We start from the raw sequence: 24,204 nt of genomic DNA on the forward strand, positions 1-24,204 counted from the left end.
TGGCTGCCGCACAGGGAACATAGGGGAACGGGAAGCTGATAGGGGGGCTGCCAGTCCACCTTGGTTCCAAGCCCCCACCAGCTAGCTGCAACGGGCTGCTCTTCCTGCAAGCAGTGGACAAAGCAGGCAGCTGCCAAACAATGTTATAAGGGAGCATTGCACAACTTTAAACGAGCATGTTCCCTAATTGATCAGCAACGTAACAACGAAACAACGTTAACCAGGACGACTTTAAGTAAGGAGTTACTGTAACAGACAGAAAGAGGATGTCACCATCTAACCCTTTACCACATGGACTCTTCTCTCGAGAACAGCTGTATTTGAGCGGTATGATTCAGTCTGAGAGCATGTGGGTGGCCAATTCATTTGTAAGACAGCCACCAGAGGGGCTGCAGTGAAATTATGGTCACTGTAGGACCCGAGTCTACAGTAGTAAAGATCCTTGTGACATGACAGCTATGGGTGGGAGTTTCACGAACACCTAAGTGACGAAGGGGTAGTTGCCTATGATCCCAAGACACTTCTAAAAATCCCACCTTTTTCTTTTTTATTCCTGTTTGCAAAAACATGCATTTCAAGGTTGTTTCCCTCTTCTGCTTCTGAGCAAAGCACTAAGGACCAATGAGCAAAAGGAGGGAGCACCCCAAAATTGCCTAAGTTGTACAAAGTGCATTTTTGTAAAGACAAATGCAATGATTAATAACTACTAAATAATTGCTTAAGTAGCAAGAAAATTCCTGCAGCTTTAGACCGTTTTCCAGAGAACTTTATATACAGTTCATACTGTACCAAAGCAATTGACAAAACAATCCATACTATGGCTGGTTGATGGTTGTATGAAAGTTAAGTTACAAAAGCTCAGTGCCACACTTACTTGCAGTGCAAACTAATGTGCAGAAGTTTTCTTAAAGCCCAAAATCGCATCTAAAACGTTTCCTGTAATCTTAATTTGCACATTGGTGAATCCATATTTCTCCAGTAGTTGCTTATACTCTGAGCCACTTCTCTGCTTGCCTTCAGTCATACTGAGGGACTGTAATACTGCTCTAGGAGGGTGTGTTTTCTCTTCATCAAGCACAATTTCTGCCAGTAGCAAGGCACTTCCTGTGTTTCCAAAACAACAACCAAAAATAGTTCAATAAAATATTCTTAGCTTCCAAACTGCAGTGCTGTTGGTTCAAATGCTATTATAAATGGGGAAGATGTATACCTAAGATTGATGTGTTACTGAGTTTACTGTGTGAGCCTTTGGAGAACATTTCCCTTTCATTTCTCACTCCTGAAGCAGAGAGGTAGTTATTTCATGCTAGGAGGACAGGAGAGCTTTGAGAGTTTTCTTACGTTTTCTGATTTCTATGTGAAATAACCTACTGTTTTATCCTCTGTCAAAGCACATTCTCTCAAGCTAACAAGAGACTATTCTAAAGGTATAAAACAGGAAGGTGTTGGAGAATTGTCTTAAAGTATTTTATACAGCCCAGATGTAATTCTATTTCATAGAAAAGGGTTCAAGGCCAATATAGTGACCATTTCCTGCTAGATTAGGAAGTTAGTAAAGTATACGAGAAGGCAGGCATTCCTTCCTTTGGTTTTCAGGGGTGATTCAGCAAACAGCATCTTTACTACCTGAAGTAAAAGTTATCAGCTAATGATATCATTAAGGCCTCCCACTATAAATATCAGCCAATCACAGAGACTCCTCTGTGGCAACATTTAGCCACAAGGTATTCTGAACTGCCCTTTGAAGCAAGCAGCCCTGCTCTTCTCTTACTGCTCTCTACATCCACTGCTTGCAAGGATTTTTTGTCATGTCTCCTGTTCTCCATCCTACATGAAGAGTTACTGACAAATGAGGTTATCACCTTTCCCCACCTCAGTCCTACTACTAGTTCCCTCCTTCCTTTGGTATTTTTATATTTTGCGTAGGGTATGGTACAGCATATGCAGGGCCATCCCTACAGGAGTGCAGGGCCGTCCCTAGGGGAGTGCAGGGCCCAGGACATAGGTGCTGAGTTTCTACGGCCCTGCCCCCACTCCACCCCTTCCCCCAAGGCTCCACCCCACCCCACCTCTTCCCACCCCCTCCCCGCCTCTTCCCCACACAGTTCTGCCCCCTCCCCCGAGCGTGCGGCGCCCTCGCTCCTCTGCCCTCCCCCAGCGCCTCCAGTCATGGCAAAACAGCTGATCGGTGGTAGGCACTGGGAGGGAAGGGGGAGGCGCTGATTGGCGGAGCCTGCCAGCGGGCAGGAGACACTGGGGGAGGGGGGAGGTTGGTAGGGGGGTTCTTCCTCGCCCCCCCCGCATCATCTCCCCTCCTGCCTCCTCATGAAGCACCCGGCCCCCCTAAGCCCAGGGCCTGGGGCAGTCGCCCCGATTTGCTGTACCCTAGGGACAGCTCTGGGCATATGTGAGATTCCTATTTCTGGACAGGGCTGGCTCTAGGTTTTTTGCCGCCCCAAACTCCATGAGCACAACTGCCCAAGCTCTCTCCCCCCCAAAAAGGGATGGCTAGAATGTCGCCCTTGTGACTCCCCAGGCACGTGCTTGCTTTGCTGGTACCTAGAGCCGGTCCTGTTTCTGGAACACTTCATTATTTTTATTCCAACAACACCCAGAATATGCTAAGCACTATTCACACACTGAGAAAAAACAAAAACAAAAACAGCCTGTCTCCTGAAGAGTTTACCATCAAAGGCCCTGATCCTGAAAACATTTATGCACATTTAACTTTATGCACATGAGTAATCCCATTGAGTTCATGTACTCTCATGAGTTAATATAAGCATATGCGTAAGTGTTTACAGGCTCAGGTCGATGATGGAAAGCAACACTAACGTGGGGGGGTGGGAGAGAGAAACCATCAAAATAGGTATAACTTTTTATATAGATGATAGATTTAGAAGTTAAATATAAATAAGTGAATTGATGGTTTCTTTGTACAATGACAGCCTTGATAACTTTACGCTTCTTAGTAAGTTGTGCCATAACACAATTTGTAAAGGCTTCTATTTTAAGACGGGGAAGAAAAAAAATGATGACAGACATGTTCATCTTTAATTGGAGTCATTGTAACCCACTACCCATAAAATCCTTCTGCTATTAAGCACTATATTGTAAACACTAAGGCCTTGTCTACACTGGCAAGTTTCTGAGCAGTAAAGCAGCTTTCTGCGGTGTAACTCCCGAGGTGTACACACTGCCAAGCCCCTTAGTGCGCAGAAACTCCTCAGTTTCAGCGTTGCAAAAAAACCACTTCGACGAGAGTCATAAGCCTTAAAGTGCAGAGGCTCCAGCGCTGTTATTGGCAGTGTAAACACATTACAGTGCAGAAAGCACTCAACTGGCCTCCGGAAGTGTCCCATAATCCCTCAAGTGGCTGCTCTACTCATTGTTTTGAAATGGAGACATGTGCCTCTCCCATTTCAAAGCTCCCTTTCTGATCTGCTCTGGGACACAAAACAAACCATTAATGTGGAATGCTCCTGCTGTTGAACAGAGGCAGTTGCTGTGCAGAGAGCTGGGGAGGGAGGCGGGGGCTGATGTCGGGGGTTTCCCCCTCCCCCGCCTCAGGGCTCAACTTACAAGACAGAATGCTGAGATACTCTCCGTCTCCCAAAACACACTCTCTCTCTCTCCTGAGGCCAGTTGCACAGTGGGATAGCTACCACAATGCACTGCTCTCTTTGCCATTGCAAGAGCTGCTAATGTGGATGCGCTCCACCATCACAAGGAGCACAGCATGGACACACAACAGCGGTTTAATTCCAGCTCTTTAATAAAAGTGGTATAACTTGTCAATCAGAAACTTGACAGTGTAGACATACTCTAAGGAAAAAAAAACCCCACAAGATGAAAAACCCTTACCTGGTTTGCAAATAGCTGATATTTTGCTTAACAATATGTGAATCTTTTCATCATTCAAGTCATGTAGAATTAGTGAAAGGATGTAAAGATCTGCTTCTGGAAGATTATCTTTGAAGAAATCACCTGTTAGAAAACGTATATTTGGTATGATACAATTCTATAAAGTAAAGTGAAAGATATTTAGGGGGAAATTTATGTTTATTTATAGCATGGATGTAGTTTAGGGTGCAGAACATACAAGATAATTTCAAGTAAGATAATTTCAGTGTCAGTTTAGTTTTAATGTACATTTGATTTTGAATTTTCTTCTGCTCCAGTTAGCAAGTCCATGAAACGTTTTAGAAACAAGAAGGGGAACCAAAGCTTGCATCCTAAAATAAATAGGGAGCCAGTAGAGGTGATGGGGACAGGTTTTTCTGTATGCAACTTCCTACATTTGCTGGAATTCAGAACTCAGAACTGATGAGCCAAAGTAAAGGGAGTTTCAATGGTTAAGACGACATGAAGTCATGAATAAAGACTTCAGCACAGGTTATGCACTGTGCTACACGTGTAATATTTTGATCTGCAGTTACAGAAGACATGGTGAGAGAAGGACAATTCATATCAAGAATGCTGTAAAGTTTGTGAACCGTGTAGAAGCCCGAGTCAAGAAGCGAAATGGAATTGTGATGGTAATGGAAGTATCCTCAAGCAAATTAATCCGGCTTAGACGGGAGGAGTGTCCAGCCAGGCCCCTCACTGGTGTTGCTTAAGCCATGTCTCCTCAGTCACCACTATTCTCCACTCTCACCCTGTCTCTTTTTACCCTGCCGTCTTATGAGGAAATGAAGGAACATGCAAGGACCCAAGACTTTCACTCAACATGGAGGATTCTGCCTTGTGCTTAACCTTGCTTGCCCCCAGACATAGCTTCTGCTCACACTTTCGCTGGAGCAGACCAGTGTGCTCCTTCCATGCTGCACAGTGAACCAGGATTGGCAGCCTAATGGTTAGTTACCTGCTGTGAATGTCACTGGAGTTATGTGCTGTCCTGAAGGCTGAAAGCAAGAGACATTTGCAATGACGTCTGGAAGGTCATATACAGTGACGTTTAGGTTTGGGTTTTTTTGTACTAGCTCATGGGCCAGAACTCCAGTGCAACCTGTAGTAAGTAAAAAATAATTAAGTGAACCTTTTCCTTTGTATCTGCAGAAATTTTACAAGTTCATGTTGTACCTTACCTGAACACAACAGCACTCAGTTAAGGATGGGGGTGGCCAAGAGACTCTATAAAGGGATTTGGGAGCTAGTGTGGCCTAGTGGACACAGGTCTCGAGTGGGACTAAGGAGACCTAGGTTCTATTCTTGGCTTTGCCACTAGTCTGCTGGATGTATGTGGGCAAGTCACTTCCTGTCTCTGTGCCTCAGTTTCCCTAAGGTTAATGACATTGACCTCCTTTGTAATCTGTGGATGAAGAGTCCTATAAGAAGAGCTAGGCATTATTACTACTACAAGGTAATTCTTGTATAGTTTGAATAGTGCTCCTGTTGGGGGGCAAAGGACGCAAGAAAAGGAGTAGGAGCTCCAAACTCTGTGGAAGTTCACTAGTAAAAGCATTTCCAACTGTGCAGTGTGCTGGTTCCTATGTGCTGTCCACCCTCCCACCCCCTGGGCAGCACAGTTCTCTCAGCAGCTCTCTTCTAGGCAATCTTTCGCCTGCATAATATACCCTCTCTGTAGACGTGGAGGCACAGCTAGGAATAGCATTAACTCCATGCTGATTCTTACACACAGCGAGCCCTGGAGAATCGCGGTTCTCCAATTGGATCCCCTTGAGGACTGGAATTGGGACACTGAAGTGCTAAGCTACAAAACAATACCAAATACTTGTGGGGGCCATCTTGGATTTTTATCCAATTAGAGATTTTGTCACTGAAAGTTTTTAAATTTTCTGAATTCAATTACAATTTTCACTCTAATCAGTTTAATACTTAGCACTTCCATAGTGTTTTTCCAAGTTCTTTACACAGGTGGGTAAGCATTTTACAAGTGACCAAGGTCAAGATTTTCAAGAGTGATTTGTGATTTTGGGTGTCCAATATAAGATACCTGAAAGGGCCCCGGATTTTAGAAAATGCTCTGTAAATCCTCTGTAAAGCAGGCCCCTTTAAAATGACTCAAGTTTCGCACCAAAAATAGCAGCATCCAAATGTCAATAATCATTTCTGAAATCTTGACATAATTAATATGTGAAGATCACATGGCAGAGCTGGAAATGGAAGAGCTGGAATGGCCAGAGCTGGAAACGGAATTCCCAGTCCCGGAAACAGAATTCCCAGTCCCAGCTACTGAACCACACTGCTTCTCCTGGGGTCCCCCCCCTCCCCTGTCTTAACAGCCATACTCAAAATAAATGAACAATATTTTAAGCTAGTGTACTTCCATTTAACTTCATTTGAGCTTTCTATCAGAGCTAATAACAGCAGAAAATTTACCAGTTAGAGAGCAACAATTGTAATTTTTGATTAGCTTTTCTTAAAACTATGATGTACATATATTTCATTAACTTGTATAAAAAAGTCAGTGTAGTAGCAATACCTCCCAAATCACAGGCAGATCTAAACTGTGAAAGATCAAAAGCTGTTGCCACATCTCTTGCTGTCAATTTGGCAATGCTGTGCATGGCAGTCATGAAACGCTGCTTTGTCTCCACACTGTGATAACTGGAATCCTTAAAAACAGAATACAAAAAGATTTTACTTATGCACTTAATTTACAGCGATTTAAACAACGGAAAAGATGCCTACCCAAGGGTCTCGGTGCTCTACCACACCATTAACACCATAACTCAATCTATGTCGTTTGCCAGCGTTGTTGTAGCTGCACTGGTCCCAGAATATGAGAGAGACAAGATGGGTGAAGTGATATCTTTTATTGGACCAAGTTTTGTTGGTGAAAGAGACAAGCTTTCGAGTTACACAGAGCTCTTCTTCAGGTCAGGGAAACGTATGCAGAGTGTCACAGCTAAATACAAGGTGGAACAGATTGTTTCGCAAAAGTAGTTAACACATTGCTGATCACAAGATTTCCATCACAACTTCAGCAGCCACCACCCATCCATCAAACTCTCTCTAGAATACTCCTACACCAGCATCAACTTCCTGGACACCACGATCAGCTTCAGCAATGGAACCCTACGGACAGCTACACACAAGAAACCCATGAATCACCGCACCTACCTTCACATATTTAGTAACCACCTCAAACACACCAAGAAATGGGTTATCTACAGCCAGGCACTCAGATACCACAAAATGTTCTCCAAGGAGAAAGTCCGGGATACACACCTTAGCACACTTAAAGCCACCTTCACCAAATAATGACATTCCACCAGGAAAGTAAGTTGCATCATCGAAGAGGCCACCCAAATACCCTAAGAGAACCTGCTTCAATACAGAAGTGAAAAAACCCTCTAACTACACACCCTTAGTTGTCACCTACCACCAAACACTGGAACTTGTATGGGGTATCAATTACAACCCACGCTAAACATCAGAAACAAGATCCCCATAGACCAGTACCCACCAACTTAAAGTGGCACCAGATCCTTCCAGAACAGGTGCAAAACCTGCAGCCATACCTCCATTGCTACGATGATCAGTACCCCCACAACACACCTTTCAACATCCATGGGTCCTACACATGCCTATCACAACATGTGGTGTACCTCATCCAGTGCACCAAATGCTCCAACAACTCCTCTGTGGGTGAAACCAGACAATCACCACGCTCTCAAATGAACTCACACAGGAAAAAGCCAAACACACCTTAACACCAGTGGGCAAACACTTTTCAGAGAAGAAATCACTCCATATCTGACTTCTCAGTCCTCATCCTCAAAAGGGACCTGCACAACACCTTGAAAATCATGAGCCTGGGAGCTTAAGTTTGTAACTTTGCTAGACCCCAAAAATCATTGTCTTAATAAGACACTGGATATATGGCTTATCACAACAATTTGAAACCCCCCTTTTTTGTCATATGACTGCAGAGGTATTACCTGTTCACTTCACTTTGAATGGTCTCTTATAATAATCATAATAGATTGTTTAGCTTAAGTAGTTAACATCTGTTACATGTTGTATTTAGCTGTGACACACTGAGTACCTTTCCCAGACCTGAAGAAGAGCTCTGTGCTGTTCAAAAGCTTCTCTCTTTCACTAGCTGAAGTTGTCCAATAAAGGATATTACCTCACCCAGCCAGTCTCTCTAATAACTCAGTCTAAGCAGATTTTAAATGATCAGTTCAATAGGAACTAGCTAGCCAGCCAGCCATCTACAAGTGCTTTCCACCCCTTCATCATTGCGGGAAGCATACCCTCGCCCACTCCAAAAACCTGATCAAACAAATGTCTTTTCTAGCATGCTAGGAAGGTCACCAAATGCTGGATTATTTTGGACCAAGCTCCAGAGTCCTGGAGACCTTCCAAAAAATGACCCACCAACGTTCCCCTCTTTTATAACTATGGGAATCCAGCTTGAGCACCCCTGCTGGCTGGAGCTAGGGCACTATGGCAGAGAAAGAGGCAATCCATCAGGGGATAACAAAATGCTTTCTTTAACCAGTTATACCTGTGGCATATGCATTTATATAATAATTAAGCTCCATTCAAGAGAGTTAGGTGTCTGTTTATACTGTAAACTTATTTTGAGAGAAAGGAGTGAATCTTTGCTTCTAAATTGTTTTTGGGTTGTATTTTTCCTGCTATGTTTCCCAGTTGTTTTCACTGAATGCTGACATTTATTTATATCTATAATCCTTTGTCAGCAGGAACTTCTTAGCAGGCATTATGTAACTGGAAGTCATACAAAGAAAAGAAATGGCTTCTTAACAGACTGCTTTCCTGGGCTCCAGCAGTGATTTGCAGAGCAGAGTATATTTTGGTATTAATCTATCATTTCAGAGAGGCTAACTGGCTCTGAGCGAAAGGGGGGAATCCCAGACAGAGAGTTGAAGAAGCGAGTGTGTCCCACCCTCTCAACTGAGAAGAGACAGAGAAAAGATGGCAGTGTAGATAGAAGTAGACTACTGATCAGGCTAGAGAAAGGCAGCTAAAGTGTGTGGAGAAAGCCCAAAGAGTTTGGAAAACCAGGAAGGCAGTTTGCAATTGAATTCTAGGCTATCTAAGAAGGAATACGATCTCCTTCCTGAGGCAGAGAGAAGTTTAGCTATAGCATTCCTGATTCCTTGAAGTTTAGAAAAGAGGAATTTGGGAAGACTATTATAGGGAAATGAAATAAAAATAAATAAATGCCTAGTAGATAGAGACCAGACGAGATCGAAGTGCTAGTCTTGGCATTGCTACTGACTCATTGTGAAACCAGAACTGAGTCACTTACCCTACGTATGCCACAGTTTGTGCAACTGTAAAATGGGAATACTTACCTAAATGATGCTGACAGCATTAATTAGCTAATGCCTATAAAATGCTAAGTTTCGTGGGTGAGAGGAGATTGGCACATTTTTAAAAATCATGAACTAAGCCTCTCACCATCCCTCCAAGCACACCTACATAAATGTTACACAGCTACAAGAGTAACTGACTGATGTGAAAGTAAACAGACTCAGTCTTACCCTTCAAACATATGGGTGAAACCTGAGCAAACAGCTGGGCTTTATCAGAGTCTGACCTTGGCACAGTGTACCAGGTGAATGTAGGAAGCACATTCCAGAGGTGAGGGCTTTTCAATGGAAATAGCTGCCCCTGGCTTCCCAATATTCAAATCTAGAGCCTGGAAATGAGAGTGCATCAACTGATCTCCACTGCTGTCACGGTGCACAGGGAAGAAGTGTATTCTGATCTCCCAAGTTCATGCAAGCACCTGATTGGGTTGCTCAGTGTCCTCAAGTCAATATTCTCCCATCCAGGGCAGTCCTTAGGGGACTGAAGGCTTTGAATAGGAAGACCACAACATAGGACTGGCTGAGGAGACTGCACAGTGTGCCTGCTTCCCACTTTTGTAGCTTTTGAGCCACTTAGAGCAAGCAGCTATTTGTCTCCCACATTCATATGGCCCTTGCTATAGTTACGCATGCCACTGTAACCTCTAGAACAGATTGCTTTAATACCTTCTGTATACGGCTATGCTGAAAACTGCTTGGACTATACAGCCAGCAAAGAATGTATGAGCCCATTTGCTTAGCAGTGTTAACGTGTTACACCTGTTCCCAAAGACTCTGGCCCCCTATTCATTTCTAGGTTCAAATCCAGGTGTTCATTGATCGCAAGGCCCTATACATTTTAGGCCCTCGCAACCTTAGGACCCTGAGGTCTGTGGGAGTTGAGGGTGTCCAACGCCTCCCAAGAGGAGCTCAGCTCCTTGCAGAAAGAATCTCCTAGTCCCTATACTCCTCCAAGCTTCTTCTACACAGACAATCCATTAGGTCCTGGACCTCTGCCACCCATTCTGCTGCATGCCCTCTGCTTTCCCATCCCCCATCAACTACAGCCCCCTTCTGTGACAGGCGCACAAAGTGTGAGAGAAAATATGCCCGGGGAGTGGCCTTTCTAGGATGTTTGTAGTGCAAAGAGAATATTGGCAAAGAGGTAAATTGTGCAGTCCTTGAAAAGCTACAAACGGCATGATACATATGACCCAAATTGTACATGAGATGGAAATAAATGAGACAAATACTTAACAGGGAGAGTCAAGGGATGGACAATTGTGAAAATCTTTGAATCAAAGCAAGGCAGATTTATAGACATGCTCAGATAAAGGAAGAATAAGTTTGGTGTCTAAGCAGATTCTGGTCAGGAGCAAAATTAAGCTCAGATCTTATCTCAATTCAACTATAAAAATGCTGAAATATTTCTGGTTTTCTGCTGAAATCAGTTTTGGATGACAAGCTTTCAGGAGAGATGAAGTACATACATTGTAGATATTAATTCTGGGTTTTGGTAACTGTACTGTGACATTCCAATTGCCTCAGCACCCCAGGGCCCAATCCTGCACATTAAAGTCAATTTTCAGAGTAGCAGCCATGTTAATCTGTATTCGCAAAAAGAAAACGAGTACTTGTGGCACCTTAGAGACTAACAAATTTAGTTGAGCATAAGCTTTTGTGAGCTACAGCTCACTTCATGAGTTTTGCCATTGACCTCAATGGGAGCAGGGCCTTAAAGAGTCGAATATATTGGTATTTGAGACAGTTCTGATAGTTTATTCACATTCCTAGATTACGATAATCTGTGTGATGACATGCTCAATCTACAATTCTCATTAGTCAATTTTTCTGGGCCCTATGGTTTTTCCAACTTGATAATTATTTCCTGTTCTTCAGTGCACAAGTAGCATAAAGACAAAATAAGGACCAGAGTCTGCATTACCTGAAACAAGTCCTCTGTTTCCTTTCCAAAAGCCCGATGGGTCTGCATGGTCCCCTCTTTGACAGCAACCTCCAGGTGTGTAAAGAGATGCCAAAGGCGGTCATTAGAGTGGATAATGTAGCCATGAAGTGAATATTCTCTGTCTGACACCAGATATGTGTTTGCTGAATCTGTATTACTGTAACCTTAAGGGGCAAAAAAAACAAACAAACCTGTTAACTAGTTTTTTGCAGTGTTGTAGCAGCAGCCATGTAACTAGTGACTAGTTTTGCTATACAAATGAGTATGATTTTCAGTTAAATGTTTGCGGTAAGGTTCTCCACTGGTGTAGGATGGCCAGCTCCACTGACTCTAGCAGAATTACACCAGCTGAAGACCTGCCTCTTGATCTGCAACATGTTTAATTTAAAAAAAATCAAATTACATTTGCTTTGTTCAGTCTGTACACACTGTCCGGTTGATTTGCATATTCATATGTCATCTACATCACAGCAAGTTCAACACAAAACAGCAGTTTGCAGTTAAGATACCAAAGAATACATTTAGATGTTCTTGCTTTTCACGTTACATATGAGACACAAACCAGAAGTTATTACTGAGAAAAGCCCACCTCCCTGCTCGTAATGTGTGTCTGATTGTGAAATGAAAAGTGCTCCCTTTTTTAAATTGGATTTTAAAAGCCAATAAGTAACGTGTAGTAGTGAATATTTATTTTATGGCAACACTCAAAGGCCCCAATCAGGATTGGAGTGTTACTGTACTGGGGGCTGTACAAGCATAGGGTATATCTACACTACAAACCTAAGATGACCTATATTAGATCGATTTACAGCCACTGCAGTGATTTCTGCGGTGGTGCATGTCCACACTATCCTCCTTGGGTCAGTGGTGTGTATCCTCGCCAGGAGCGCTTCCATCGACCTAAGACAGGCAGTGTGGGGGGGGGGGGGCGGGGGGGGGGGGGGCTGAGGGGGTGGGTTGAGGGTCCTGTCTGTCAGCTCCACTAGCAGCTCCCTGCCTGGAGCGCAGCTGCCCCACAGGCTCCCAGAAGCGGGAGAAGCCCCCCGGGGGATTCTCCCCTCCCCATGATACACTTGCCTTTGAATCTTATTCCTCTCCTTTCCCCACTGTTCTTCATTCATATGCAGTTAAGCCTCTCTCCATCTGCATTCTTCCTTAAGGGCTTTGTTCTTAACAAAAACAGTTGTTGAGTTGCTCAAGGGTTTCCTTTGCTCGGCACCTTTTCATCATCTTTAAAAGGTTTATTATTAAGTGATGTATATCTGGGAGCTTAAAATTATGTAGTGCAGATTGAAAAGGGAAGGCTGAACTTCTTAATTGTTCCATCACCTGTTTGTATCTTAAAATATTGGCAATTATAAGCTGCAATAGTTGACTGTTGTCCAGTTTCAGTGCCACATTCTGAAAGTCTTCTGTCCGTCACAGCCATGGCTACACTACAGAAATCAGTGGTTCTGCACGAGTGTAAACTCAGAGCAAAATTTGTCCCTTGTTGTTTGACCCACATTGAGACAGCAGCAGGCAGGAGCAGAGGCAGCCAAAGCAGGAACTGGGGCAATGGGAGTGAGAGTGGCAAAATGCAACACAACCAGGGCCACCCCTCCTCCCAACATCCTCCTGGACCCATAACTGTGCTGCGGAAACCTCTCTTCCCCCATTCTGGGAGCAAATGGCTTTGGAGGAAAGCTGCAGAGAGAAGCCAGCCAGACACCCCAGCTGGCAAGGACAGAAGCAGCCACAGCAGGGATCTCTGGACATGCAGAGGATGGTTCTACATTTTGACTTGACTGTCTCTGCCCTGTGCTGATTGGGTGTTTACTCTAACATGGCCTCTCCTCCTCCACCTCCGTAACAGTCTATTCACCTCAACTTCACTCCACACTTGCCTCTCTTCTCCTCTGCTCCCTCCCCTAAGCTCCCCTTCCCTTTTCCACTGAGCTGATCCCCTCAGCAAAACGAGTCATTGGCTTGGGGGAATTTTGATTTGACTTTGATCCCCTCCTAACTAAACCTACACAGCCCTCCAAAAAAGTCATGGAACTAACATGCCATTTGCTGCCTTCACACTGCTTTTGTGTTAGACCCCTTCCCCTACACGGTCTGTCTTGTTTGTTTAGATTTCAAGCGCTTTGAGGTTACTTCTTTGTGTTTGCACAGTGCAATGGGGTCCTGATCTTCACTAGCTCGTAAGTACTATCATAATAAACAAAATTATTATTATTAATAATAATTAACAACAGTTTAATTTGCCAAGGACTAGTAATGGAAGTTTCCTGTACAGCCCCAGTGAACAGGTACAAACAGCTTAGTTTCACAATGGACAATAATACATTAGAAGTTCCTTCTTCCATCTCTCCCAGTCCCCCTACACATGAATTGTTTTACAGTAAAAAGTCACCTTGATGGGTTTTCTCCAGCAATCCAAGAGAAGCACAAGCATCGAGCAGTCTTTCTGTTCCACACACAGAGGCTTCTATCTTATTGGCAACATCCACAGGCTTCAGTATACATTTATCTTTCAGAAGATCAAACACTTTCAGTTTAGAGGCCACAAACAAAGCCTGTGTATATGAAATATGCATTAGTGAGTTAAATTAAAAATTACTACAACTAAAAAAATAACACTCGTCTGTTTTAAAACAAAAGTACAAACATTCTGGAAAACTTTCCAGAGGTATGAATTAAGTTCAGAGTATAGTAGTTGTGTGAAGACAAACCCATGCCATAAAGAACTTAAGAATTGCTTGAGTCTGTTGAATTTTCTCCTGCAGAAAATTTCAGTTCAGCTCTGCTACTTCTGGGACAGTTTGTTCCTGGCATCAAACGAGAGATATCAGCATCTTTGCCAACAATGACAGGTTTCAGAGTAACAGCCGTGTTAGTCTGTATTCGCAAAAAGAAAAGGAGTACTTGTGGCACCTTAGAGACTAACCAATTTATTTGAGCACGAGCTTTCGTGAGCTACAGCTCACTTCATCGCATCCGATGAAGTGAGCTGTAGCTCACGAAAGCTCGTGCTCAAATAAATTGGTTAGTCTCTAAGGTGCCACAAGTACTCCTTTTCTTTTTGCCAACAATGTTAGGTGAAAAAAAAAAATTACTGGTTAAAGCTTGAAAGAACCTGAAATGCCTACTTCAGGTTTTGTGTCTTAGACTCTTATTCATCAGGATACTTAAGCACATGACTAGCTTTAAGCATGTTTCATGAGGTCAGCATGTGCTTAAGTGTGCTTCGGAATTGAGGCCATAGAGAAAACACATCAAATCTAAGTTGATTTACCTAAGAAAATAATTTGAAATTTCTTCAAAATGTACTTTTTTATTTTAATAGCTATAATTCATTCCATACTAATTTTCTAAAAACAAAACAAAAACAAAAAACCATAAGCATATATATATATATATCTGTGTACCTTGAACACCTTAACTAAACTTATACAGTACATGCTTGTATTGGAGAGGAATTTTCATATTATGCAACATGCACCTTCATAGCTGAGATTAGGTTGCAATACTGTTCCTTCAATTAATAGTGTTTCTGAGGAATTATAAAAGAAAAAAAATCAATATAGAGTGGAGAGGGAAGAAAAGAGTTGAAATTCTGTTAAAAATCAGATGGAAAAATTGCAGCTGAAATTTAGGGGCTTCCTATTCGTGATTTTTATATTTAAAATGTTTGTTATTTTGAGGGTGAAGGTGGTATATACAATTGAGACTGTCTCCAAAATGCCACAAAAATTAACATGCCTGCCTAAATTTAACAATATGATTCTTGTTCTTAATGCATGTTCCAAATCATTACGGCATTCAAAAATGTACACTGTTTTGTAAAAAACTTATTAGGTTTAACCAGAGAGAGGGGAAGGTTCACAGCAGATGTTTAAACAGTTTCTTTGTAGTAGTGGAAGATGATTAACGGCCAGCTCAAGGCCTCTGAGTTGTAAGTCAGCACTGAAAATTAGGTCATTGGCATAACATTAGCAAATAGAGCCAGTATTTATATTATGAGAGCACCCAACGATCCCATTCAAGATGTGTTGGGTTCTGTACAGCCACAGAGGAACTAAACCAAACCAGATTTAACCCTGAACTTTCATTGACTTCACTGAGTGCAGGACCAAGCAAAAAGTTCCTAGACATCATTTTAATAAAGATGATTATTAGGTTTTTCTCACTTGTAGTTGATTTCAGCCTGCATTGTGAGGGCTCTGAACCTACGTAAAGATCAAATTAAATTGAATTTAATTACAGTTTATCTTACACTTTCAGTCTTCGAAGCATTTTACAAACTAACTAGCTTCACAACATTATTGTCTCCATTTTACAGAAGGGGCAGTGCAGGCAGACATAGGATGAGATTTGCCCAAGGTCACAGAGTCAGTGTCAAAATTGGGATTTAACTTTAACAATCCAATCCTGTGCCCACTGAAGTCAACAGCAACCTCCCATTGTCTTCAGTGGGGCCAGGATTTCACCCCAGGAGTTTCTGGTTCAGAGTTTTGTGAAGAGACCACATCTCTCTCTGTTTCTAGTTAGAATACTTGGCATTTATTTCATCTTCTCTTTCTTCACTGCTGTCACCTTTTCTTTAGCTGCACTAGTCTGGCTCTGAGTAGGAAACCTGGCAGTGATTCAAAATTATCCATTTATCTGTTTCCAGGCACAGCTGACTGCTAGAGTGCACACAAATATTAGCTTCTATGTACATGTCTTCATGAAGGCCCAACACAAGCTACATGCATCTGACGAAGTGGGTATTCACCCACAAAAGCTTATGCTCCAATACATCTGTTAGTCTAGGAGGTGCCACAGGACTCCTTGCCGCCTTTACAGATCCAGACTAACACGGCTACCCTTCTGATACAAGCTACTGCATTGTGATCATAAGCTACAGCCCTGGTTCACGCACAAGAGATTCTTAGAGAAGTATTCCTGTGAAAAGTAGAGATAAAACACAACATCTGAGCAATCAAGAGAAGGAGGTTCTTACAGGAACCTACAATACAAATACATGGAAGGATAAAGGATTGAGGCAGAGCACAATAGACATTACATATACATATATATATAAAAATATTTATTTTAAATGGGGGCATTTTGAAGTGTTTCCCCTGCAGAAGTTAACAGGGAGCATTCACTAAAAAAAGTTACGTAGAAAGTTCAGTTTCCCTCTGAAGTGTTATTGTGCCAAACATGGAGGTTAAATTCAAATAATTATAATGAAAAAGAATTTTAATATTACTTCAAGTGCAAATCTCAACACAGCCTTAGGAGATGAGTCACTATGGACATTTCCATAATATATATTTCTCTCACCATTTACATGTTGTTTTAGATAATATTTCTGATTACTATGAAATAAATGTTACTTTGTGAATGGTCTTACATCCTCTCTCAATAAATGGTACAAATACATATAATATTTTAACAGTTATGTAATCACCTCTTTCCTCTTATATACCAGTCCCTGTCCCATCCTGATCCTTGCCCCTCCTCTCTCCCACCTTTGTTCCTCCACTTTCTGAAATCAACAGGAGATACAGGTGCTCAGCACCTGTTAGGATCAAATCTGAAGTAAAATGCTCTAGTGAATTTATTCAGTGCCATTCTAGGTCTATGTTTCAGTGGGGCATTGCCACTTGCCTTAAATCTAAGGGTGCTCGTTATTAAGGGCACTTCTGAAGATGTCCCTCCATGCTGCTGCCTAGGTTCCCTCTAAGCTGCACGGCTGCGCAGTAACCTATTAAGTGCCACGCAGGCGCTCAGGGCCAGCCCTGGACCTCCCATGACCAGACGGAGAGGCGCTCCTCCCCAGCCCAGTCCCAGACCTGCTGTGGCCGGGGGCAGAGATGGCCCGGGGGAGAGGTGGCCCTCCCGCAGCCCCAACCCTGCCCTGGCCCGGAGCTGCCAATGGAAGAGGTGCCTATTTCCCCCAGCCCAGGTGCTGCTGCGGGGAGAGAGAGCTGTGGGGAGTCACACCTCACCTCCGTATTGGTGCACATAACAAAATTCATTCCGCACATGACTGGCTGCTGCTTTGGAAGGTCATAACAAAACATGCACAGACAGTATTTGCATCACTAAAAGGTACTTTTCAAAATGCCCTAGGCATTCTGGTGCCCTTGTTAGCCCAGTGCAGTAAATCCCCGAGGCTACTGTTGTTTTGGAGCCTCTTACTGGAACGTGCGCTGGTACTACAGCCAGGGTCACTGGTGCAGCTGCTGGAAGATGCCATTCTCTTGCATAACACACATAGAATCAGAATGAATATCAGAGTAAAATAAATGCATTTGATCATTTGTTTGAATGGGGCTGTTCCCCATACACATGCATAGTGTTGCTGTACTGCCTTTATTGTTAGAACCTCCAAACTACACAGAAATGTTTAAAAATACAAATTTGAATTGTATTAGCTCACCAGTGCAGAGAAGATTAGATCAAGGAGCAGTATTTTTTTTTACCTTTGAAGCTCTGAAGCCATCCATAAGTTCTACAATTTTTGATGGGAATTTAGCTGGATATTCCATCACTCCACTCTGATTTTCCACAGCCACTGTACAAACAGGCTGGATGCTACCATTGTTTACTGGAGTATGAACGGCTCCTGAGAGGGGCACTCCATTCCTCTCTAATTTGTTAGCACTTTTATGCTGCATGGGATTTGAAGAGTCACTCTCTCCATCACTGAGGTTCTCAAAAGTCTCGACGGAGGGGATAGAGTCATGCTTGACATGCTGTATAGTATGCTTGAGGGGCGGATAATACAACTCTGCTAACTTTTTGCAGAAGTGATTCAGAGGAAAGCCCACCACATTCAGGAAGTCTCCATGAACATATTCCACTAACATTCCACCAAGGGCCTGGATTCCATAACCACCCGCTTTGTCCCTGCGGGGGGAAAAATACAGACATTTAGTTAAGACAATGGTTAAGAGTGAATGTCGGGATGGAGGAAAGGAGTAACCACTTAGTACGGCTTGTAAATCCAGGAGTACGAACATGTTTTATAAGAATGGAAATGGCAGAACTTTGCCTTGATTGAACTAGTGTGCTAAAGCTAAAGATGGATTAAACCTACTTGTGACGGTCCTGGTTCAACACTGCAACTTTTGAATCACAACAGTAACGCTTGCTCTTTCACTACATAACGCTAGATAATTGAGTTCAAAGGAGAAAGCCATCCTTACCCACTAGTCCATATTCAACGCTGGTGTAACTCTACAGAAATAAATGAGATCCTGGTCCAAGACTAGTGCTCTTAGGTGCTACAGACATATAAAAATAAATAATAATAATTAAGAATTTGGTGCAATTACTTCATATATCCTAAATAAACTGATTTTGGAGATCCAGATTCAATAGCCACTGGGTACTGTTGCAAATTTCTTTGGATCATTATATCTTCAGACACACACGTTCAAATTCCACTGGGCCAAATGGAATTTTACCCACATGGACCAGGGTGAATTACAGCCAAAGATTTCAATGAGAACTGTGTACACGTCTAAGGGAAAAGTTTAACCTATTGCTTGGAACTACATTTTCTACATCACAGCCTCAGAACATTCAGATCCCAAAGCCCATAGAAGACTGAAGGTTTAAAACCATGGGGCCAGATTCTGCTAATCTTACATGGAGTACCACCTTACCCTTTGGGGTCAATGGGTAAGTCTACACCCTACCAGCCCACGTCAACAAACTCAGGCTCGTGCTAGTGCTCGAAAAATAGCAGTGTAGCAAGTGCTTTGAAGTTGCAGCTCAGGCTGGAGCTTGGGCTCTGGAGCCTATGGAGGCGGGTGGGCTCCAAAGCCTGAGCTCCAGTCCCAGCCACAACTTCAGAGCGCTGTCTACATAGCTACTTTTAGAGAGCTGGTGTGAGCCCCGTTAGCCAAGTCTGTTAATCCATGCTGGGAGGTTCACTCCAAAAAGCTGTGTAGACATGTCCCGGGGGCCTCCGGCAGAGTAAGTTACTACTCAACAAAAGTAAGCTTGGTAGAATCTGGCCCTTAAGTCTAATCAGAATAGACTCCTTCTCACAGCCCATAACATTTGATTTCTGAATTGCCCCCACTCCTACAATCACTAGTTTCTCATTGCACCAGTACAATAGGGGAGAAATGAGATATGCCATTTTCAGTTATTACGAATTATAGCATTATGCTGGTTCCTAAATCTTGCATTTTATCTGGACTTTAACAGTATATAACTGGTTTTTTTTAAAGAGATAATATTCAACAAACGTATTCCTTTTTGAAAATGTGAATGTTTGTAAAGCACTTTGAAGTCATGAGGTGCTATATGAATACTAAGTATTATTTATGTATGAATATATTATATATATATATATATATAAAAACAAACAGATTTTTTTTTAGTAAGCAGACTAACACTCCACTAGCGTAATGCCATTCTGACTTTCACTGAGGGGACATGCATGAGCTACGTTGTGGCCACCCACGGCAAGCACACTATTTTGCTAGGGAAGATCTGATAAAAAGTCAGCACTGGAATTCAGGAGAGAACCCCTGTCAGGGTTCCTTCCCCACTCTGAACTCTAGGGTACAGATGTGGGGACCTGCATGAAAGACCCCCTAAGCTTATTCTTACCAGCTTAGGTTAAAAACTTCCCAAGGTACAAACTTTGCCTTGTCCTTGAACAGTATGCTGCCACCACCAAGCGTTTTAAACAAAGAACAGGGAAAGAGACCACTTGGAGACGTCTTCCCTCCAAAATATCCCCCCAAGCCCTACAAACCCCTTTTCCTGGGAAGGCCTCAGAATAATATCCTAACCAATTTTTTACAAAATCATCAAAGACCCAAACCCCTAGATCTTGTAACAATGGGAAAAAAAATCAGTCAGGTTCTTAAAAGAAGGATTTTATTTAAAAAAAAAGAAAAAAAAGAAAGGTAAAAATCATCTCTGTAAAATCAGGATGGAAAATACTTTACAGGGTATTCAGATTCAAAACACAGAGGATCCCTCTCTGGGCAAAACCTTAAAGTTACAGAAAACAGGAATAAACGTCCCTCTTAACACAGGGAAAATCCACATAAAACAAAAGATAAACTAATCCACCTTGCCTGGCTTACCTATACTGGTTGCAATATTGGAGACTTGCATTAGGATGGGTTGGAGAAGATGGGTTTCTGTCTGGCCTCTCTCAGTCCCAAGAGAGAGCCACCACATAAACAAAGAGCACAAAACAAAAGCCTTCCCCCCCCCAAGATTTGAAAGTATCTTGTCCCCTTATTAGTCCTTTGGGTCAGGTGCCAGCAAGGTTAGCTGAGCTTCTTAACCCTTTACAGGTGTCAAAGTCAGATTCAGGACTCACATAATTTGTCAGACCACTCTGTTTATTAGCAAAGCGCTTTGCCAATGCACCCAGATATGTGAGCCCCTCTCTGAGGCTCAAGCTAACTTATTTATACAGATAAACCAAAGCCAATTTAACATAAGAGACAAAAGGAAGCAGAAACTGACAAATAAACATACATATCTTATTTGCATACTAACATTTACCAACCTCCTAGCTCAGTAGGAGCTCTAAGTTAATTAGTTTGAGGACCCACTGTCTCACACTCCTTAATGTTTCTCTTCCTGACAACTATATTTCAACAAACCCTTCAAGTAGCGTTTCTTTAACGAATTATAATTTCAATATAATTCATTCTACTTTCACACAGGTAACAGGCTGTTGCCTCTGGCCAGGAGGGATTTTATAGCACTGTATACAGAAAGGTGGTTACCCTTCCCTTTATATTTATGACAACCCCTTTCTAGCATTTTACTTCAGTCCTCTCCCATGGCAAGAGGTGCTGTCAGACTTTCAGCATGCCAAGGTTCACCCTTGGCATAAATTCACTGATCAACAACACATGCAGCAAAGCTTTTAGCCTAGTGCCTCACCATCTGCCTGTACGTAACTGCACACAATGCCACATATTACTTAGCCACTGTTTCTATTGGAGAATAAAAGGTTATATGCACTGACGAGAGTTAAAATTCCCTCCCACTAGTCTCCTAATAATTCCTCCAGTGCTAAACTTCAAGGAATTGGTAAATATTTATACTTAAAAAAAAAAGAGCCATTGTGAAAGTGTGTGTAAACTCTAGCAGTGAACTACCTTGTTGACATTTCAGACTAGATGAATTTACTGATATGTGGCTATCACAGATCTTTTTCTAAAGCAATGTTTTCGGGTTATCAATTATGCAAGAGCAGTAGACTACATCAATTCACCTACATTGGATCTCGCAACTAATAAGAATGCCCTTGAGGACCTTGACTTTTTAACCACTATTAAACACCCCCCACCCCATCTTTTTTTAAATGCAACTCACTAATGTCAGTATTGTACCAAAACATGCTTCACTGACTGCCCTTGGATGTGATTCTTCCTGAGGTCAAGGCAAGCCATGTATATACCTAATATGTTCTACAAGCAATGAAAAGGGATACAGTATCTATTTCAGGAGAATACTTCGAAAGGTGTGGGCTGAAAAATTACAGCACAAGGGAATGCTCCCTTTTCATCTGTTAAACAACCTGGAAATCATGTCCCAAAAATTGTATTTATGAGTGATACTTCAACAATGTAACAATGGGTAAATGGGCAGGATAATCTCTACTAGGTTAGCTACTGTGAAAGGCCATACTGGACTGGAGTCACATGGTTAACAGAGCTTTGAAACGTGCAGAGAGGCAGCAGGTCAATGGTCTTTTCATACAGAGACTAGATCCAACTCCAGAAACTTGATGGGTTAAGCCAGGTTCCAAATTAACTCTGGATGCAAGGTAGGTGCAACTCCACTGACTTCCATAAAACTGTGCCTGCTTACGCAAACTGTAACTTTGGCCTTTATTCTTTGAGAGCCTGTCCATGCACCTATCTCTGCTATGGATTATAATTAAGCACAGGGTTTGAAAAATCCACTCTCCTACACTCTGGTGTGAAGGTGGGAAGCTTTTCTTGGCAAGTGTGATGCTAGGACGAGAAAGTGCCATGGGTGCAGAAACTAAGCTTTCATTTCAGGAGTTAAATAGCTAGCCCTGGTGGCTGCGATGATAACTTTACAAATATGAACCAAGCAGTGCTGTCCTCCTAGATAGGCAGGTGGAGAGACTGACAGTTTGCAATGGCTTTTTCTGGCTTTAGCATTGCACTATTTCTTTTAAAGTTTGCTCATGATACCAAGCTGGGAGGGGCTGCAAGCGCTTTGGAGGACAGGATTAGAATTCAAAATGATCTTGACAAACTGGAGAAATGGTCTGAAATAAATAGGATGAAACTAAATAAGGACAAATGCAAAGTGTTACAGTTAGGAAGGAACAATCAGCTGCACGCATAGAAAATGGGAAATGACTGCCTAGGAAGGAGAACTGCAGAAAGGTTCTGGGGGTCATAGTGGATCACAAACTAAATATAAGTCAACATGTACCACTTTTGCAAAAAAAAAAAAAAAAAAAAAAAAGCGAACATCATTCTGGGATGTAGTACCAGAAGTGTTGTAAGCAAGGCATGAGAAGTAATTCTTCTACTCTACTCAGCATTGATAAGGCCTCAACTGGAATACTGTGTCCAATTCTGGACACCACACTTCAGGAAAGATATGAACAAATTGGAGCAAGTCCAGAGGAGAGCAACAAAAATGATAAAAGGTCTAAAACATATGATCAATGAGGAAAGATTGAAGAAATTTAGTCTGGAGAAGAGAAGACTGGGGGAGGGGGGACATGATAACAGTCTTCACGTACATAAAAGGTTGTTATAAAGAGGAGGGTGATAAATTGATCTCTTTAACCAGTGAGGATAGGACAAGAAGCAATGGGCTTAAATTTCAGCAAGGGAGATTTAGGTTTGACATCAAGAAAAACTTCCTAACTGGAAGGATAGATAAGCACTGGAACAAATTACCTAGGCAAGTTGTGGAATCTCAGTCATTGGAGATTTTAAAGAACAGGTTAGACAAACACCTGTCACGGATGGTCTAGATAATACATAGCCCTGCCTCAGTGCAGGGAACTGGACATAGGGCTTGGCCACACTTGCAAGTTAGAGTGCATTAAAGCAGCCCCGGGCACCCTAGCTCACTACCCGTCCATGCTGGCAAGGCACGTAGAGTGCTCTGACTCCACGGCTAGAGCGCTCCTGGTATTACACCTCGGCGAGAAGATTAACGCTTGTTGCGTAGTGGCTGAAACGCCCGGGCGCTGGTTTGAACGAGGTGTTGCATTACTGCGCTCTGATCAGCCTCCAGAAACGTCCCATAATCCCCTTAAGTCAAGTGGCCACTCTTGTCATGGTTTTGAACTCACATAGGAATGCGGATATGCCCTTTGAAAGCTCCGTTTCTGACAGCCGGCTCCGAGACAAAGCAAGCCATTAGTGTGGAATACTGTGTGTGAGAGAGAGGCAGGGGTGGCAGGGGAAGGGAAGGTCTGCTGCTGTATGAACTTACAAGACAGCATGCTGACATGCTCTCAGCCCCCCAAAAAACCAACTCTCTCTACCCCCACATACATACAACACACTCCCTGTCACACTCCACCCCACCCCCACAATTTGAAAAGCACGCTGCAGTCAGTTGCATGCTGGGATAGCTGCCCATAATGCACGATTCCCAATGCCGCTGCAAGTGCTGCAAACGTGGCCACGCCAGTGCGCTTGAAGCTGTTAGGGTGGACAGACTGCAGCACTCTACTGCGCTCTCTGAAGGCGGGTTTAAACTCAAAGCGCTCTACATTTGCAAGTGTAGCCATACCCCATAACGGCCTATCGAGGTCCCTTCCAGTCCTACATTTCTAGGATTCTTGTGCCTGTGTCATTGATACTTAGAGCCTTCCCAAGTTGCAGTACTCTTGCTGGTTTAATTGCTGTTATTGAAAGCCCTGTGGAGGGCAATGAAATTGACAGAAATCACATTCATATTAATTTGCTGCTGCTT

General features: G+C 42.7%; 1 protein-coding gene across 2 annotated transcripts in view; it reads right to left on the bottom strand.

The window, feature by feature from the left end:
• Positions 1 to 874: 874 nt before the first annotated feature.
• The window catches only part of ASMTL (acetylserotonin O-methyltransferase like), a 44,569-nt gene continuing 21,239 nt past the window's right edge, over positions 875 to 24,204 (bottom strand). For both annotated transcript variants that reach the window (XM_074966080.1, XM_074966089.1), the window contains exons 7-13: positions 17,718 to 18,144; positions 13,655 to 13,817; positions 11,236 to 11,420; positions 6,446 to 6,578; positions 4,865 to 5,008; positions 3,865 to 3,987; positions 875 to 1,104 (exon numbers count right to left, since the gene is read on the bottom strand). In XM_074966080.1, the coding sequence (XP_074822181.1) occupies positions 887 to 1,104; positions 3,865 to 3,987; positions 4,865 to 5,008; positions 6,446 to 6,578; positions 11,236 to 11,420; positions 13,655 to 13,817; positions 17,718 to 18,144 (1,393 nt within the window). In that variant the 3' untranslated portion in view covers positions 875 to 886. The remainder of the gene's footprint in view (positions 1,105 to 3,864; positions 3,988 to 4,864; positions 5,009 to 6,445; positions 6,579 to 11,235; positions 11,421 to 13,654; positions 13,818 to 17,717; positions 18,145 to 24,204) is intronic.

Source organism: Natator depressus, chromosome 1, assembly GCF_965152275.1.
Source record: "Natator depressus isolate rNatDep1 chromosome 1, rNatDep2.hap1, whole genome shotgun sequence".
Lineage (NCBI taxonomy): Eukaryota > Metazoa > Chordata > Testudines > Cheloniidae > Natator > Natator depressus.